Source organism: Muntiacus reevesi, chromosome X, assembly GCF_963930625.1.
Source record: "Muntiacus reevesi chromosome X, mMunRee1.1, whole genome shotgun sequence".
Lineage (NCBI taxonomy): Eukaryota > Metazoa > Chordata > Mammalia > Artiodactyla > Cervidae > Muntiacus > Muntiacus reevesi.
Genome location: NC_089271.1, coordinates 11,580,261 through 11,597,039, shown reverse-complemented (window position 1 = coordinate 11,597,039; position 16,779 = coordinate 11,580,261). Strand labels below are relative to the sequence as shown.

At 42.9% G+C, this 16,779-nt stretch overlaps 1 protein-coding gene across 4 annotated transcripts in view; it reads right to left on the bottom strand.

Moving 5' to 3' along the window:
• Positions 1 to 2,782: 2,782 nt before the first annotated feature.
• Positions 2,783 to 16,779, bottom strand: part of RAB9A (RAB9A, member RAS oncogene family) — a 33,532-nt gene continuing 19,535 nt past the window's right edge. For 2 of the 4 annotated variants that reach the window (XM_065916226.1, XM_065916225.1), the window contains exons 2-3: positions 7,358 to 7,388; positions 2,783 to 3,870 (exon numbers count right to left, since the gene is read on the bottom strand). In XM_065916226.1, coding sequence (XP_065772298.1) covers positions 3,228 to 3,839 — 612 coding nt within the window. In that variant the 5' untranslated portion in view covers positions 3,840 to 3,870; positions 7,358 to 7,388 and the 3' untranslated portion in view covers positions 2,783 to 3,227. Of the gene's footprint in view, positions 3,871 to 7,205; positions 7,335 to 7,357; positions 7,389 to 16,185; positions 16,590 to 16,779 lie in introns of those variants that run through there. The other 2 variants (XM_065916227.1, XM_065916228.1) reach the window with 2 other exon arrangements.

Here is a 16,779-nt window from a genome sequence, read left to right as displayed (position 1 = left end):
AGTCAGCACTAAGCCTGTCATCTACACTAGCACTCCCAGTGATCCAAATAAAATGCACAAGCCTGGTTCACTCCTCTTTCACTACCTAGGATGCTTCAGTGGTGCCCACATTCTCCACATAAGTAGGGACCGTGGGTCTCTCCTCCGCCCTGCTACACCCACATCTATTCCCTCTATGGTCAGGACAACACTTCCTGGTTGACAGTCCGCAGTGGTAATTTCTCAGAATCCATGGACTACACTGAGCCTTCTTCCTACCTACCGCTTCCCTGCCCCACCACCCCAAGCCACCAGCACTGTCAAAGCTCACACAGGGTTTCACAGAAACATCAAACGCCAGGTTTTAACATGTGGACCATCTTCGATACTTTAACTTCAACTGGGGAGTTTTTCCCAAGAGGGAAGAAGGAGACAAAAACAGTTAAGTATTCACTAACAAATAAGCACTTTGCCATCTTTCATGCAGCACACTGTAACCGCTACATCAACTGTCAAATGTACATCTGTCCATCCTTCCAAGTTCAGTAGTCTGCCTTTTCCTTAACCCTGCCCTGTCTCAAAGGCTTTACATCCAAAGACAGCACAAAGCCCCCATCGGACCTGTAACCCTGGGGTCCCTGGTCCAGACAGGGACAGCGTGCCCCAGTTCTCCCCTCCTGCCTGCCCCCTGGGGGCTCTGCACCTGCTTGCACCCTTCCTGCCACTGCAGTCTCCTGCTTTGCTCCTCAACTCTTTCTCCATTTCTCATCTTTGTGCAACACCAATCCGAGTGCCTTTTACTTTCTTAAAAGAATCAGACTTTCAGCTACCTTTTGCTACAGCATGAAGAACTCTTCCATCAGTGAGTTATCACTGTGACGGCCGAAGCTCTTCAGTCAGGTCTTGTTCCTCCCCTTCTTGTCCCATTTCAGTTACTGGCTTTGCTCAGTGAGCCTCTGTTCACCAGGTCTTTTAAGTCACACTGTGAAGCTAGATTACTCCCCCTTCCATCAGCCTGTCTTTACACACACGAAAATATGGTCCTTTGATCAAAACTTGTTGCTGCCCAGCTCTAGACCTCTGAAATGCCAACTAATCTTTAACTGGAAAAAGGTTACTGAAGAGATGCTTCAAAGTTTGGGAAAACGACTAAGCTATTAGTTAAAGTATCAAAATTATATATTTTATAAACACCTACACACGTTGTAAGGGGCTGAATTGTGTCTCCCAAAATTCATATTCAACAAGGCTAGCCCCCAGTCCTCAGAATGTGACTATATTTGGAGACAGGGCCTTTTAAAAGGTAATTTGAGTTAAAATAAGCTCCTTATATGTAAAATAAACAAGGTCCTACTGTAATACAGGGAAATCCAATCTCGCTAGTATTATTCCAAGAGAAGGAAATCTGGACACAGAGGGATGGGGTTAGGGAGGTAGGCAAAGAGTTGTATGCAGAGGAAAGGTCCTCTACAAGCCATGATGAGAGGACTCAGGAAAAACTAAACCTGTCAACACCTTGATCGTGGACTTCTAGCCTCCAGAACTGTAAGAAAAGAAATCTCCATTGTTTAAACCACCCAGTCCGCATGTTATGGCAGCCCTGGCAAACTAACACAATATGCTTTCCTTATGTACTAAAAATCTACATGGATATCCAAGAGTCTGATACATGGCTGCCTGCACAGGCAGGAAATGGAGACATTGGTTCCTTAGGCCTTCTACTTTTCAACCATGTGACTCTATCACCTATTCAAATGATAAACAACCAAAAATTTACTCCTAATATCCATTGGTTACCAAGGTGTAGGAAACGTTAATATCCTACTGCTAGCTAGCTAGCAGTCAAGAACAGCTTGACTGTGAGACATCCATGCAGCAAATAAATGAGGTTGGTCTACTATAATGGAAATACATCCAGACAGATTAAGCAAAAAGGGCATGTCACGAAACAATGGGCACGCTTGGTTTAAAATAACAAAGCAAGTCCCCTAGAGAAAAAAATAAAGGCAATATATAACATACACTAACTTGTTAACAGTAGATGCCTATTTTTTGAGTGGAGGACTAGTTTGGAGAAGCGAAATTGATATAAATAATAAAAACTAGAGCTCTGTCTTCTCCAACCTGAGAACATGAAGAGATTTAATCTCCCCAAATTTAAAATGTGAAAATGTTTTGCTTATGGCCAAACTGTCTGCTGTGTTAGGAAGTTAAAGACTTTCAAAATCTTAGCTTACTGCAATGATATTCTTTGTCAGTGGCTCCCAAGCTATGAGGCCAGGGAGAGAAGTATCTCAATCAACCTGTTCCAAAACATACTCCCCTGCCACAGGACCACCCCCCCTCCGCCGCCGCCAAAAGCATGTCCCTTGATCACCCACTGCTCTACAGCCCAGGGTGCTGTCCTCACTCACATGCAGTCCAGGCATCGGTGTGCCTCTGAAGCACAGGATCAGCATGAAGGGCGCAACACCCACAAAAGACCATAATTTGCTTTATCAATAAGTCTGGTCATTGAGGCAGAATTGACAAAAGATCTCCTTGCAACCAAATCACCACACAGTTCAGTGACACTGGATAAAAACATGCCCAGATAAAGAGGTCTTCGTTTACCCTAACACAAAGTACCAGCCAGAAGTAGGATTTCCTCCAAACGTGATAAAAGCTGGCTTCTGTGTTGAAAGGGGTGTGGCTCACGCGTGGCACACAAATGACAAGTGATTACTAGTGAGATCAATTCTGATAATGCAGAGTGAAAAAATGAACATAAAGAGAAAGAAGGAGTAATCAAATCACCACAGTGCAAATGCATTCAATTTTAATCTTTAATATCTAACATTATTGCTTTAGGACATGCTTTCCCTGAACCAGGTACAGAATGCTAATTACATAAAAATATACACATAGAAAAAGTAGTTCTCCATATTCCCAGGGAAAAGACAGTAACTTCTAGAATACTCAAGTGTTTTAATTATAAAGTCTTGGTCATTTATTAGCTCTGTAACATACATATTTAAATTAAACATTATTAGACAACCGTTACAATGGGTACATGTAAGGTGCCATTACTGAGTAAATGGATTCTCCCGGGAGGGGATGTGTCGCCTCTCCCACCCACTGATGAGGCAGCAATATGGTTAGTTGAATTTTTGAGTATGTGATGCATCGTTGCACACGCTTATCCTCTTCTCTGCCCAGTGCTGATCTGCGCATGTGGGTGAGCTGGTTAGGTTGCACTGGCTACCTCTCTAACTTCCACAGCAAGACGAGCTGGGCTTCGGCTTTCGGTGCAGACTGACCGTGTCTGTCTGAATCAAGGGATCTGACCTATCCTCGGTAGCGAGCACTCTTCGAACTGCTTCCTCAAAGGCTGCTGCGACATTAGTGGCATCTTTCGCGCTCGTTTCAAAGTAGGGATAGTCACCGTTGTCCCGGCACCAGGCTTGAGCTTCTTCTGCAGACACCTGCCGCTCGCTGATGTCAACCTTGTTGCCCAGAATCACAAAAGGAAAGCTTTCGGGCTCTTTCACATCTGCGTAATATATGAATTCTTTCTTCCAGTTACTCAAGTTCTGGAAGCTCTGAGAATCATCGACACTAAAGGTAAGCAGGCAACAGTCAGAACCTCTGTAGAATGGCGTCCTCAGGCTTCTGAAGCGCTCTTGACCAGCCGTGTCCCAGATCTGCATGGTGACAAAGTGTCCATCCACCTCCAAATCTTTATTTAAAAACTCCACACCTATTGTATGGAAGAGCTGGGCATCAAACTTATTAGTCACATATCTGTTCATTAGAGAACTCTTCCCAACACCACCATCTCCAAGGAGAATGACTTTGAAAAGCGATGATTTTCCTGCCATTATTAATCTCAAGATCTCTGACTGTGGAACTCTGTAAAACAGAAGAGTACCATTACATTCCTTTAGACCTGTACCTAGCTCCATGTGCCTCTCTGAACATCAGTGCTAAGGGAAAGAAAATGCAGGCAATACCTGACAGCAAGAGATGTCACCTACTGAGCTCTGCACCTCGCGCCAGGCACCACCCGGCTGTCACTCCCTACGACCACTGCTGAGGGCTCGTTCTTCCCCTTCCTCCAGTCACCCTTGACTGAGGCTGGCTCTCAAAGTCGAGTCTAACCCCCAAACCATCTTCTCAGCTCACAACAAGCCCTGCCACCATTTGTTAGAGAGGCAGCAGGAGACCGAAGTGGGCACATTTCTAGAGCAACTGCAAACCGCCCTCTGGTGGCATGGTGACCGTGTTCACTGATGGCTTTCCTCTCAGGCCAGGGGGCTTCTAGACAATCCCCTCTTTCTCTTTCCCGACACTATCACCAGAGGAGCTGGCAAGCAGGGAACAAGAGACAGAGTTTACTGATCTGGCTGTGAACAGACCAAAGCCAACCACTTGAGTAAAGGACTCTGTTCTCTTCACTGGGGACACTTTTTTGCATTGGCTGACATTAATGTCAGCACCAATGGAATTTTTATCATAATAATATATATGATAACCTAGCACATTCTACCCACAAGATTCGTTTGAGTAGCTCCAACACTTCTGGACAAATGTGAGCCTGGGCTGTTTGTTACTTGTACTTCGAGGGGGAATGCAATGAACCTTAAACCAAAACGTGGTATGGTGCCCATGCTTTAAGGGAAAGCCCTGGGGAAGGACTAGACTGCCCCTTGCACCAGCCTGGGGAAGTGAGGAGGGTAAGGGTGGGGTGGGGTGGCATATGGAGATTTAGACACCCATTTACAGCCTGGTGGGAGCGTTGTTCATATTTAAGGCTTCTATTTTAACTCTTTATTATGGAAAATGTCAAACATACACAATTTTGGAATAATGAGAATAATATAATGATACCGCACAGACCCTAAACCTGGTTTTGCCAATTATCAACTTACAGCAAATTCTATTTCCTCCATAGTATCCCCTTTTCCCTTCTCCCAAATTATTCTGAATCAAATTACAGCATTTAGTCTGTAAATATTTCAGTATAAAATGGCTTTAAAGATATTAAAATTTGTAAAAGAAGACAATCTTTAGAGTAGTACCGTCTAACATTACTTTCTGCAATGAAGGAGACATCCTCCATGTGGACTGTCTGATATGACAGCCACTAGCTACACGTGGCTATTGAGCACTGAACTTGTGCCTGGTGGGAGAAAGGAAATGAACTTTAAATTTTATATAGTCTTAACTAATTTGAATAGTCACATTTAAAGAGCAAACAGCTGTACTGGACAGCACAGCCCTACAGCAAAAATGGTAATTAACTTTCACATGAAAGTAGATAATGTGAATCCCTTAATGGGAAGGTAGTAAAGGCATGAACAATAATTGCCATATTGACTAGGATGAATTTGCAGATTCACTGCAGTATGGACCTCCCTGGTGGTCCAGTGGTTAGGACTCCATGTTTTCACTGCAGGGGGCCCAGGTTCAATCCCTGGTTGGGGAACTAATAAGATTCCACATGCTGAGCCACATCACCCAAAAGAAAAAATAAATCATTGCAGTAAACAAGCATTATCTGGCAGCCTCCTGGTATACACAAGCATGACCCAGTATAACGTAATTGAACACTTCCCATAACCAGCAACAATTCTTCATCTCTTACTACATGGTACACACTATTCTTACAAACATGTGGCAACTTGCTGCTCTTACCGACTCTTTGAAATTACTACAGCAATTACTACTATAATCTATACAATTTAAATTGGTGAGGCAATCAGGGAACATACTACCTGGAGACTTTCCAACCACAGCACATGGTTCTGCCCAGTGCCCAGGCTAAATTACTGTCGGAAAGGAAACTGAAACTATCTCAAACCCCTTCATTTCCTGACACAGTAACAGTGCACTAAACCGTTTCCTTTGTTTAATTCTTTGGGATCTTGCTTACATGACTTCAACCCAGAAAAAAAAAGTAGCAAAACCAAAAATACACACCAACTATTCTTACATAGAGAAAGTGAAAGTACTAGTCACTCAGTCCTGTTCAACTGTTTGCGACCCCAAGGACCATATCCCGCCAGGCTCCTCTGTCCATAGGATTCTCCAGGCAAGAATACAGGAGTGGGTTGCCATTTCCTCCTCCAGGGGATCTTCCCAGCCCAGAGATCAAATCCACGTCTCCTGCCACTCCTGCATTTCAGGTGGATTCCAGACAGATTCTTTACCACTGAGCTACTGGGGAAGCATCTGCTAATGTCCCCTCCTTAACATTCTTTAGTGGTCTTCCAGACTCAGGTCTAAGTCCAACTTCTAAGGCAAGACACCTGGTCCTGTTCCCCACTCTTGGCATCAGCCATTCAGAAATGTACTGTCAAATGGAAGTGAAATTCAGATCCCAGGCTCAGCCCACAAACTCACCTTTACCCTGGCCCGCGCTGCTCCCCCTGCTGGCGATCCCACCCACTGCACCTAAGTAACTGTTGGCCTTCAGAACACTCAGTCATCCCTAACACTGAAAACTTCCCCCAGCAGCCCCTCATTCTAGGACTGTTCCTTTCCCAGGGTTTTCAAGATACATAAACACGGACGTTTCATGTTGTGTTGTAAGGGTGTAAAAGACATGCTCAATTCTAGTCTATCATTTAGCCCAAGACTCTAGTTAAAGTCTCTAACTGCCTTGCTAGACACAAACTTCCACTGCACAGCATCAACTTGTTAATATCCTTACATCACATTATAAACCAGACTGTGCAATCTAACAACCTCCACCCAGATGAGAGGTTACATATCTACCGAATTAAGTCTTAGAAATTCCTTGAGATTTGTAATCATAACTTTTATCAGGATACTTTGATAGTTCTTTTCTTCTTGCATAATAATGTGGGATTTGGGATATGCTAGACTCACACACCAGGAAACAGGTACATTTTTTATATTTCCCATATATAATTTGGGGCCTCCCAGATATCTTATTTGGGAGTATGCTGGCATTTGCTCAAACAACCAATATAGACATACACAACTCTCTCAGTCTAGCTGCAGCACTGAATATAGACACACATATGATAATTATATAAACTATCTTATTTCCCACTGACATCTAACAAAAGTTAGCTTGACGCAATTATCATTAACATAATTAGCTTACAAACATTAAATTTTTCCCTTTTTCTTCTCTAAAAACAGAAAAATCCTTTGAAACCTCTTTAATATAAGCTGAATGAATAAAGGTATCCTGCTATGTTCTTTTCAAGACTTACCTTAAAATGTAACATGAAGCCTTTTATACTTCAGTTTAGGATTGCCCAAAGGCAATAATCTTCACTCAGCTAAAAGATGACTTCAGCAATCAGCTAAACACTATAAAGAAATCTAAATAAGAAAAGCATAATACACAGGCCATAAATCTTACCTTAATTGTTCAGTTCAAACATCATCATTATCTGCAAAGAAAAAATGTGAAAGTTCACCTTAGCAATATACATTCAGTCTGTTTTCATAATTTTAAGAGTAAACACAAGAATTAAAAAGTAAAAGAAATGTTAGTTTATGGCTGATTCATGTTGAGGTTTGACAGAAAACAACAAAATTCTGTAAAGCAATTATCCTTCAATTAAAAAATTTAAAAAAAAAGGAAAACTGCACCTGCAAGCTGTCCATGACCTTTCTCAGCCTAAAAGCAGCCCTAGAATCAAATACTACACTTTAACTACTGTTTTTTTTAAGAAATTTTTCACATGTCCGCATCCACCCTACTTTTCTAAGTATCCCATTCAGACAAATATAAAATCTGGTTAAGATGAAATATAAAACATTTCATTCGTTGTTCAAATTCTGCCCAAATTTTGAGTGATTTAGAATAATCATATTCCAGAGAATAAAATCAAGGCATCACCGACTCAATGGACATGAGTTTGAGCACCCTCCGGGAGATAGTGAATGACATGGAAGCCTGGCATGCCGCAGCCCACCGGGATCGCAAGGTCGGCTGAGCAACTGAACAATACCAACAAGGATAAAAGAAGGACCACTCAAGGGAGAGGCACCCAATGTGACACAGAAAAATTTGGGCTAAGGCAGCACAGAATATCCTGAAGCTTCTTTCTGGGCAGCCAGAGTAGAGGGCAAACTTTGTGAGTTAACAGAAGCCACTGGCAGAAAGGAGAACTGGCTCCCTGTGCTAAAGGCCAAGAGCCCGTACCCGTGGCCAAGCTCTAGGACACCCTGCAGCTTGGGGACTCTGGCGACAGCAGGACCTACTGGAGGGCTGTGGGCAAGATTCACTGAGACATGGACACCAGGGAAAGCGGCTCACCACTGTGCCAGGCTCATGACCTGAGCACAGACAGCTTCTGCGGAACAAACACATGAAGAAGCCTTTACTGATAGTTTCATGGAAACCACACAGGTTTCTTTTGTGGCCATTACTTCAGCCAAATTTCTGAAAGAGTCACAGGCAGAGCAAATGAGAGTGCAATGCAGGCCGACATTAGGAAGCCAAAGGATCCTAGTCTTACACACCAAATTCAGCGTGGAGGTTTTCTGGGCCAACTAGGCTATGCTAAAGTGCTAAAAACCACTACAATATTGTAAAGTAATTAGCCTCCAACTAATAAAAATAAATGAAGAAGAAAAAAAAATAAAGTGCTAGCCTCTTTCCATCTAAACCAACAGTTCCAAACTCTTCTTCCTCCCTTTAAAGCAAAGGGCACCAGGCCCGTGCCTGGTGCCCATAAATTCAATCAATGAAAAACACGATACCCTTCAAAATCTTGACATTTGGGGAATAAGGACATCACCCCCCCACCACCACCACCACCCTCACACTGACTGAGCCCTCCAGGCCACTGACTGCATCTCTGCATCCACTCGCCGCCAGCTACCCTAGGGATGAGGACTCTGACTCAGAGAGGTGACATTCCTTCCTGGCGGTCACACAGCTAGGAAAGGGGTGCAAGTGTCCACCCCAGGGGCCTCGACCCGGACAAGTGGCTCTGATCACTGCACAGCTCCGGCTGGAGGAGGAAGGAACTGGGTGGGGGATACGACTGGAACCAGGAAGCAGGACCGAGGTGCGAAGGCACCCACATGGCCAGGGAGAGCCCAGAGCAGGGAGCAGAGCACCTGGGGGTGGGGGCGGGGGGCTGTGGAGCGAGGAACGAGCTGTGGGGCCATGGGACTTCAGGGGCAGGCCACCAAAGGATTTCTGCCAACGCCCTTGAAGTGAGCCTACCCACATCCCTGAGCAGATGCGGAGTCCAGAAAAGCAGCATGTCAGCAGGCTCTGGGGTGGCTGGCCTCCTACTAGAGACTGCAGTAAGCTACTCACCCCAAACCCCTCCTCCTGCTCACCCCTGGCCAGGCGGCTAGACCTCAGCTCCCCGGAAGCCCTGCCCCCGCGCTCCTGGCACCCCCCGCAGGCAACTCTGTATGCAAAGGCAATACTGAGATCAGCGTGCCTCCCATGGCAACTTCACGTTTGTAAAGAAGCAAGATCTCGAAAAAGATTCAGTTAAGGGAAATGTCTTATACCGTGATAAAAATGCCCAGATTTTTCTGAGTCGTCCATTTTCTAGATTATACCAAAAATACATCCCCATACCATTCTAAAACCACTCGCCCTCAAAAAAAAAAAGAAAGAAAGCAAGCAAGGGGAGAAAAAAAATTGCAAAAATGTTCCCAGTGGGGCAAATGGAAATGACCTAAATGCATAATTGGGGATGCTCTGCAGCCCTTGAGAAGACTGGAGACACTAGTCTGTAGAAATGCATTAAGTAATAAACCCAAAGAACGTGTATGCCATGATGACACCATGTAAAAAATTCACAGGTTAACATGAAAGTCTGCAAGAAAATCTCAAACAATCAACACCAAGTCTTTAAAGTCCTGAATTGATTTCACACTCATCCTCCTTTTTCAAATATCAAAAGTACTTTTTTTAAAACAACAACAATCATTTATTTTGCTCTTGTATCTGCAATTTAGGTAGGGGTTGGCAAACTCAGAAGCATTTTTTAAAACTTCATTTCCACTTAAAGCCTAGCTTGACTGAATGCTGTAACTGAAATAGAAATAATTTTCTTTTAAATTTTCTTCAAATACTGCTATCTACCAGAACTTAAGGACAACTGCTTCCTAAATTTTTCTGTAACTCAGGTTATATCAAAAATAATTCAACATGAAACCCAAAACACAAGCAACAGATGAAAAAATAGGTCAAATGAACTTCATCAGAATCTAAAACTTTTGTGCTTCATAGGGCACTATCAAGAAAGTGAAAAGACAATCCACAGGATGGGAGAAAATACTTGCAAATCATATATCTGATAAAGGACCTGTATCCAGGAACTCTTAAAACAGTAATTTAAAAAGCAATTTAAAAATGGGCAAAAATGTCAATATCATTAGCCAATAATGAAACGCAAATGAAAACTATAATGAGATACCACTTCACACCCAAAAGGCAGACAATAACAAGTGTTGCTGAGGATGTGTGAAAACTAAACCTGGCATACACTGCAGCTGGGAAGGCAAAATAGTGCAATGACAATGAAGACAATCTGCGGTTCCCCAAAAATGTAAACACAGAGTTACTATCAGTTCAGTTCAGTCGCTGTCGTGTCTGACTCTTTGCGACCCCATGGACTGCAGTACTCTCCTAGGTATGTACTCAAGAGAAATAAAAATACATCCACACAAAAACTTGTACATGAATAGCACAGTATTAATCATAATAGCCAAAACATGGAAACAGCACAATGTGCATCAACCGATGAATAACTAATAAAAATGTGGCCTCTCCATACAATGGAAGATTAATCAGTCACAGAAAAGAATGAAGTTCTGATACATGCAACTACATGGATGAACCTCAAAAACATTATGATAATTTAAGGAAGCCACACACAAAAGGCCATACATTATACCACTTACATGAAATGTTCAAAATAGGCAAATCCACAGAGACAGAAAGTAAATTTGTGTTCCAGGGAATGGGGAGTGACTGCTAATAGGTACAGGTTTCTTTTGTGTGTGTGTGTGTACGGAGAAGGTATATGAAAAAAATACTCTAGAATTAGTGGTGACGATTGCATGATTTAGTGTCTATACTAAAAACAACTGAACTGTACACATTAAAAAGGTGAGCATTATTGTACGTGAATTCTAACTAATCTAGACATATTTTTATTGATACTCACACACACTCCGCCTGAGAATCAGCAATAAGACCCTAAAATTAGATTTATACGTACCACAAATGATCTCCTTGTCCCTTCAGCAGTATCCTTTTCAATAAGCCAGTTACACACACAATAAATACTCTGTTAGGATTACAAGATCATGTGCTGGCAACAATGAATGTTAAATATGGTGCACACTAATCTGAATGGGAAGTTGGTTAAGTAGGTTACTGGCAGGAAAGAAAATGAACTATGTTTTCAACAGATACCTCAAAACTAAAAGAGCATTGAATGCCAGCCCTTTCCTTCTTTTTTTTTCCCAATTATTTTTATTAGTTGGAGGCTAATTACTTTCAATATTGTAGTGGTTTTTGCCTTTCCTTCTTATAACACTATTTTCCAACAACTTTTCAATTGTACACTTTTATCTTGCACTATCAATTGTTTACCGACAGTGTATCATTAGGAGGCTTTTCTCTGGTCTCTATTTCCATGCTGGCTTTCAAAGCTGATTATTACAATAAACCAAGGGGGAGTCACATTCAAGCATGGAGAATATATATCTCAAACAGAAATGTTTGTATGGATCAAAGGTAGACCCTTTTTATTGGTCATGGCCCTAACTGCCTCCATTTGTACACATAACAAAACCCATTTCTTTCTTTATTACTTTTATTATATAGGATTTTGAGCACAACATTCAAACAGCTTTCCAACCTCACATACCTACCTGCTTGTCTTGTCCCATTTATAACCCTCCAGGTCACCACCCCCAAACCTATCAGGCATTTACTGTCCAGCCTTTGCTCAGGCCCTTATCTTGCACTAGGAGTTCCCTCCCCACATCTTGACAGCTATGAAAATCCTAGTTACCTAAAGGCCCACTTTTGCCACATCCCTCACAACCTAATCTTTCTCTTCATTTTCATAATCATTCCACTTCTATTACAGCTCTCATTCATTTATAGTTTCCTAATTACAGTGTCAACTCCCTGGGACGGACACACAACACCTAATGCCACCCATTCACTGGTCCTTTTTTGGGTCTGCAACATCTAGAATAAAACTTTCCACACGCTGAGGTACCAAATGGATACTAAATTGAGAACAACGAGTAAACTACTTCCTCCTTCATTCTTGCTGTTCTATTCTTATTTTTCTATTTGTACTTCCCGTACTTACAGTTTTTTCTCTATCCAATCAGTTCTTCCCCCATTCTGTTTTTGAGGTCTATTAAAATATGTGGGAGAGGACAAAAAATTTGATTCTTACTTGAAACTCAAATGAGAAAACCACTTTAAAATAAGTACTCTGGAATGCAACAGGAAACGCTGAAGACCCACATTCCTGTTAACAAGCTGCCGAAGGGATGCTAGGTTTATAAACGGCTTCCTCAAATTTTCAGGTTTTCAAATCTGAAACCCCTTGACTAACTTTCATTTCCAAAAATTTTAACTGAATTGATCACTCCTGGTTTAAATTCACGAACAAATCTTTCTTTTTCTTCTTTTCAAAATCACATGTTTCTTTTGCACTCACTCTTAAATGTCCCAGTTAGAGGCACACCACTTTATTTCATATCACAGCTTAAGAAACTGAGGCTCAAAGAAACTAACCAAGGCCACAAAAGCATGGTTCATCCCTCCATCGTTTCTCTTTTCACCTAAGCTGTATTTATTTCCTTATCTCTTAATGCAGGTGTGTCTCGCTTAACAGCCTTTTAGCTCCCCTCTTTTATTTCCAGTCTTCCTGGTTGTCCTGCTGAACAAGGCATGGCAAGGAGGTCATTAAGTATCATAACGGGCACTATCTCTACAGCAAGAAGTGGGGCATAACAAAACGAATTAAGCAAATAGCACAGGCACAGACCAACTCGGGAGGCACAACCTGCCAGATGAAAACACGTTATCTAGGTGACCACTGAGCATTACCTCGGAGACAGCTGGAGAAGGAAAAAACTCTACAAATCAAACCACGCTATATCACGAAGTCAGAGCAGCTCATCCTACTTAAAGAAGTCGTCCCGTAAGTGCTCTTTTATGAAGATCAGGCATCTAATTGAACTTTTAAGAAATATAAACTCTCAGTTTTGCTTAAAACAAGGTACCTTTGTAGTCAGATATACTAACTAATCATTAACAGTGGTGGAGTGAGTGGGTAGGGAGGAGAGAGGAGAAAAAAATAGATTTGGTTAAGGAACTCAATTTTCTTAAATTATCCTGAAAGTAGAGAGCAGTGTGCTCCAACACAACTTTCTGTGATGAAGGAAATGTCCTTACATTCAATATAGTAGTCACAAACCACATGCAGCTACTGAGCACTTGAAATGTGGCTGGTCCAACTGAGGAAGTGAAGTGTTAATCTCATTTCAATTCAGTTACATTTAAGTTGCTACGTGAGTACTGCATTGGAAAATACAGGTATGGAGTGTGCTTAAATAGAGTCTATGAAAAAGCCGCAACGGGAAAACCTTCTAGAATCATATGTGAGACAAGGGTGAGTGAATGGACGGAACTGTGTGCTTGAGCCTTGCTCTGGAAAGAGTCAAAAAGGTTTCATCAGATTCTTAATGGAGTATGCACCTCAAGAAATGATCAATTAAAAATATTTTTTTAAAAAAAGAAATGATCAAGACGCATCTGCAACATTTGTATATTTCATGTGATTAATTTGTGTAGTTCATAAGACCCTCAAGACTTTTACCTTTACTTGCCCTTACTATTTCAAGGTTCTCTCCCTTACCCATAAGACTTCATTAATATTACACCTGGACCATGAACTGTGACAGTTCAATCAAGAGACTTATTCACAGGAAACTGCTAATCCTTTAAGTGAGGAAAACATTTTGTTCTTTGTTTTATTTAATGAAGTCCTCAAAAGGAACAAGAATAAATTTACCTGTAATGAAGGCACCTGAAAAAGGCACTTGAAATGTTTGACAGAAAAGAGTGGGGATAGTTTTAAGGCTGCACTTTGGGGGACAGAATTAAAATGCGAAGAAATGGATAAAAGTCACAAAATAGGAATACTACACTAGGAAGTAGAGCAGGGTATTTCAGGAAGAAGACCGCATTGTGAAAGAAATGAATGTGAATGTGCATGTTAGACAAATATATTAAGAGCAACAAAACACAAACTGAACATTATCTGCAATGCTCTGCTGTAACTTAAGGGAACCCTGGTTCTGACTCGTCTCTTCAAGTTAGATAAGAAACCTACTATCTTTAATTTGAAGCAGAAAGGGGTGAAGGCTGGAGAAACTTCCATGTATGCTCAGGGAAGAGTCGGTATAGCAACCCCACCCACAAGGCAGGAGGCCACAGCAAGGTAGAACTTCTGGGCTGTTAGAGAAATTAAGTAAGAGGGTGGAATTTCCCAAGAAGATCTGTTTCAAGAGAACAGCTGTATATCCGGCATATAGGACTGAACGAGATTAGAGACTGCCATTCTGCTGGGAAACCGTCACCAGGTCAAAACGAGAAGAAACGTCAGAGCGCTGCAGGGAGCTTTCTGCAAAGTTCAGTTCATCGCACATCTCCATCGCTGATGCTGCAGTTTGTCCCCACTAAGGTACTGAAGCTGACTTGGCTTACAAAAACCTCCCCGGGCCCAGACGTACTCCGCCATCATGACACATTTCACTCTGTGCCTGATCAACTCTGCACCTGCTCACCGAATGGAGGTTCTCAACCGCTCTGTTCCCCCGAGCGTTAGCAGAAGTCACGGGAGACTTCCCAAGGCCAGTCCAAGGGCTTCTCAGTCCTCATCTAAAACCCCTAAGGTGCACGCAGCCCTGAAGTGATTGAAGAAAAACGTGCCCCTCTGAGGACTGCCCTGTGTACACTTCTACAAACACACCCTCATGGCTGACCAGTGTCTTCACCAGAGGCCCACCCAGTGGATAGTGAATTCTAAGATGGAGCAATTTGTCTGAACATATTACCTGACATCAAATCTCAGAAGGAGTACCCTTCTGAGGGCATTTAAAAGAAAAAAAAAAACAAGTAAGATAATGGAGGCCCAAATGGGAAAGGGTCTTGCAACTATCACACCTCTAACTAGAGGCATCAGTGGGACCTTCAAATCTTAGCCAGGACTCAGTCACCAGTACTGTCTCTCTTAGGTCTAACGGCCTGGCAATGACCTTGAAAATGCTTCCTACTTCATCGTCCATAAAGCTACCCTGCCTTCTCCGCCCCTCACCCCATTGGCTTTCTGCAACCCCAATCGCTCCCTTAGAGCCATTTGGCTCTCTTAGAGCATATCTAGCACCGGGCTGGTGCCCTTGCTGTTGTTCAGTCACTAAGTCATGTCCGACTCTCTGTGACCCAAGGACTGCAGCCTGCCAGGCTTCCCTGTCCTTCCCTCTCTCCCAGAGTTTGCTCACTCATGTTCATTGTGTCCATGATGCCTTCACCTCTTCCCAAACCATATCTTCCTGGGATACACCACCGAGTGATTCCTAAAGTCCACCTCCACCCTTCTGCCCCTTGGGCGCCAGAGACGAACTCCAACTCCTTGTATAACAGAGTCATCTGATGTATTCAGATGGCAGTTCAAATTCAACAGGTCTAAAAACCAAGCTAATTATTCTCCCCATTTTCAAAATCTCTTCTGTCTCACTCACTTCACCCACAAAAGAAACGTGTCCAGTTCAGTCCCTACCTACTGCCACTGTCTTGTTTGCTCAAACAACAAATGCTATGACTACAATAACATCAGCCACCACTGTTCCCTGAGTGTCTACGAGGTACCTGGCGCAGAGCACCTTGAAGTCACCTGCAACTCAAGATGCTACCACCTGTGCTTTATAGCTCCATGAACCAAGTTCATAAAGATTGAATAACTTCCCCCTGGTATAATTGAACAGGGCAGGTCAAACATGTGTGACCTCCACTCCCATCAAAAGATAGGAAAAGTAAAAAAAAAAAAAAAAAACAAAGCGAAAAAAAACAGCAAGAAAACAACTGTAGGTGAGAAGCAGCAACAAAACCAGGAAGATGGAAAGCAAATGGTCCAGCAGTGAAGAGCCAGGAAACCGAAGAGCCAGGAAACCTACCTGGGGAGAAACAGCTGTCAAGGGGGAATCGGCCCCCAAGGCCTGGGGCGCCTCTCAGCTGGCTGGGCAGAAAGCACAAGGGGAGACCCCATGACACCCCCTCAGCACCCAGGGGCCCCTCTCCCTACCAGCAGACCAACTTCCCAATAAACTGTTCGCAGCAGGAGTCGGGGGTGGAACTCTCCAGAAGATGAGGGAGGGGCCACCAAGCGACAGTGCGTGCAGGAACTGGGCAGGGCAGGTTATATGACACTTTAGTGGGCATCACAGAGGTGCTGGCGGTCGCAGGGTGCCTCACAACCGGCACTCAAAAGGGAGTTCACGAGTTCGCGGTAGGTCACACCACATTCCTTTCTATGACATCGTATCTTTGGGAGGCGGTGTTCCCTGGGGCTAGCATGATAAAAATCAAGTGCTGCACAAATATTAATGCGGAAAATGGTATGAGGGTAGCAGCTGTTTGTTCCCAAACATTTCTGAAATTTTACTGAAGAGAACTGGAACTCATTTTGGAAATGCTTTGTATTCACCAACGCGTGGCCTTCCAGTAGCTCTTCTGTTCTGACTTCCATCGAAACCACAGATGTATGTTCA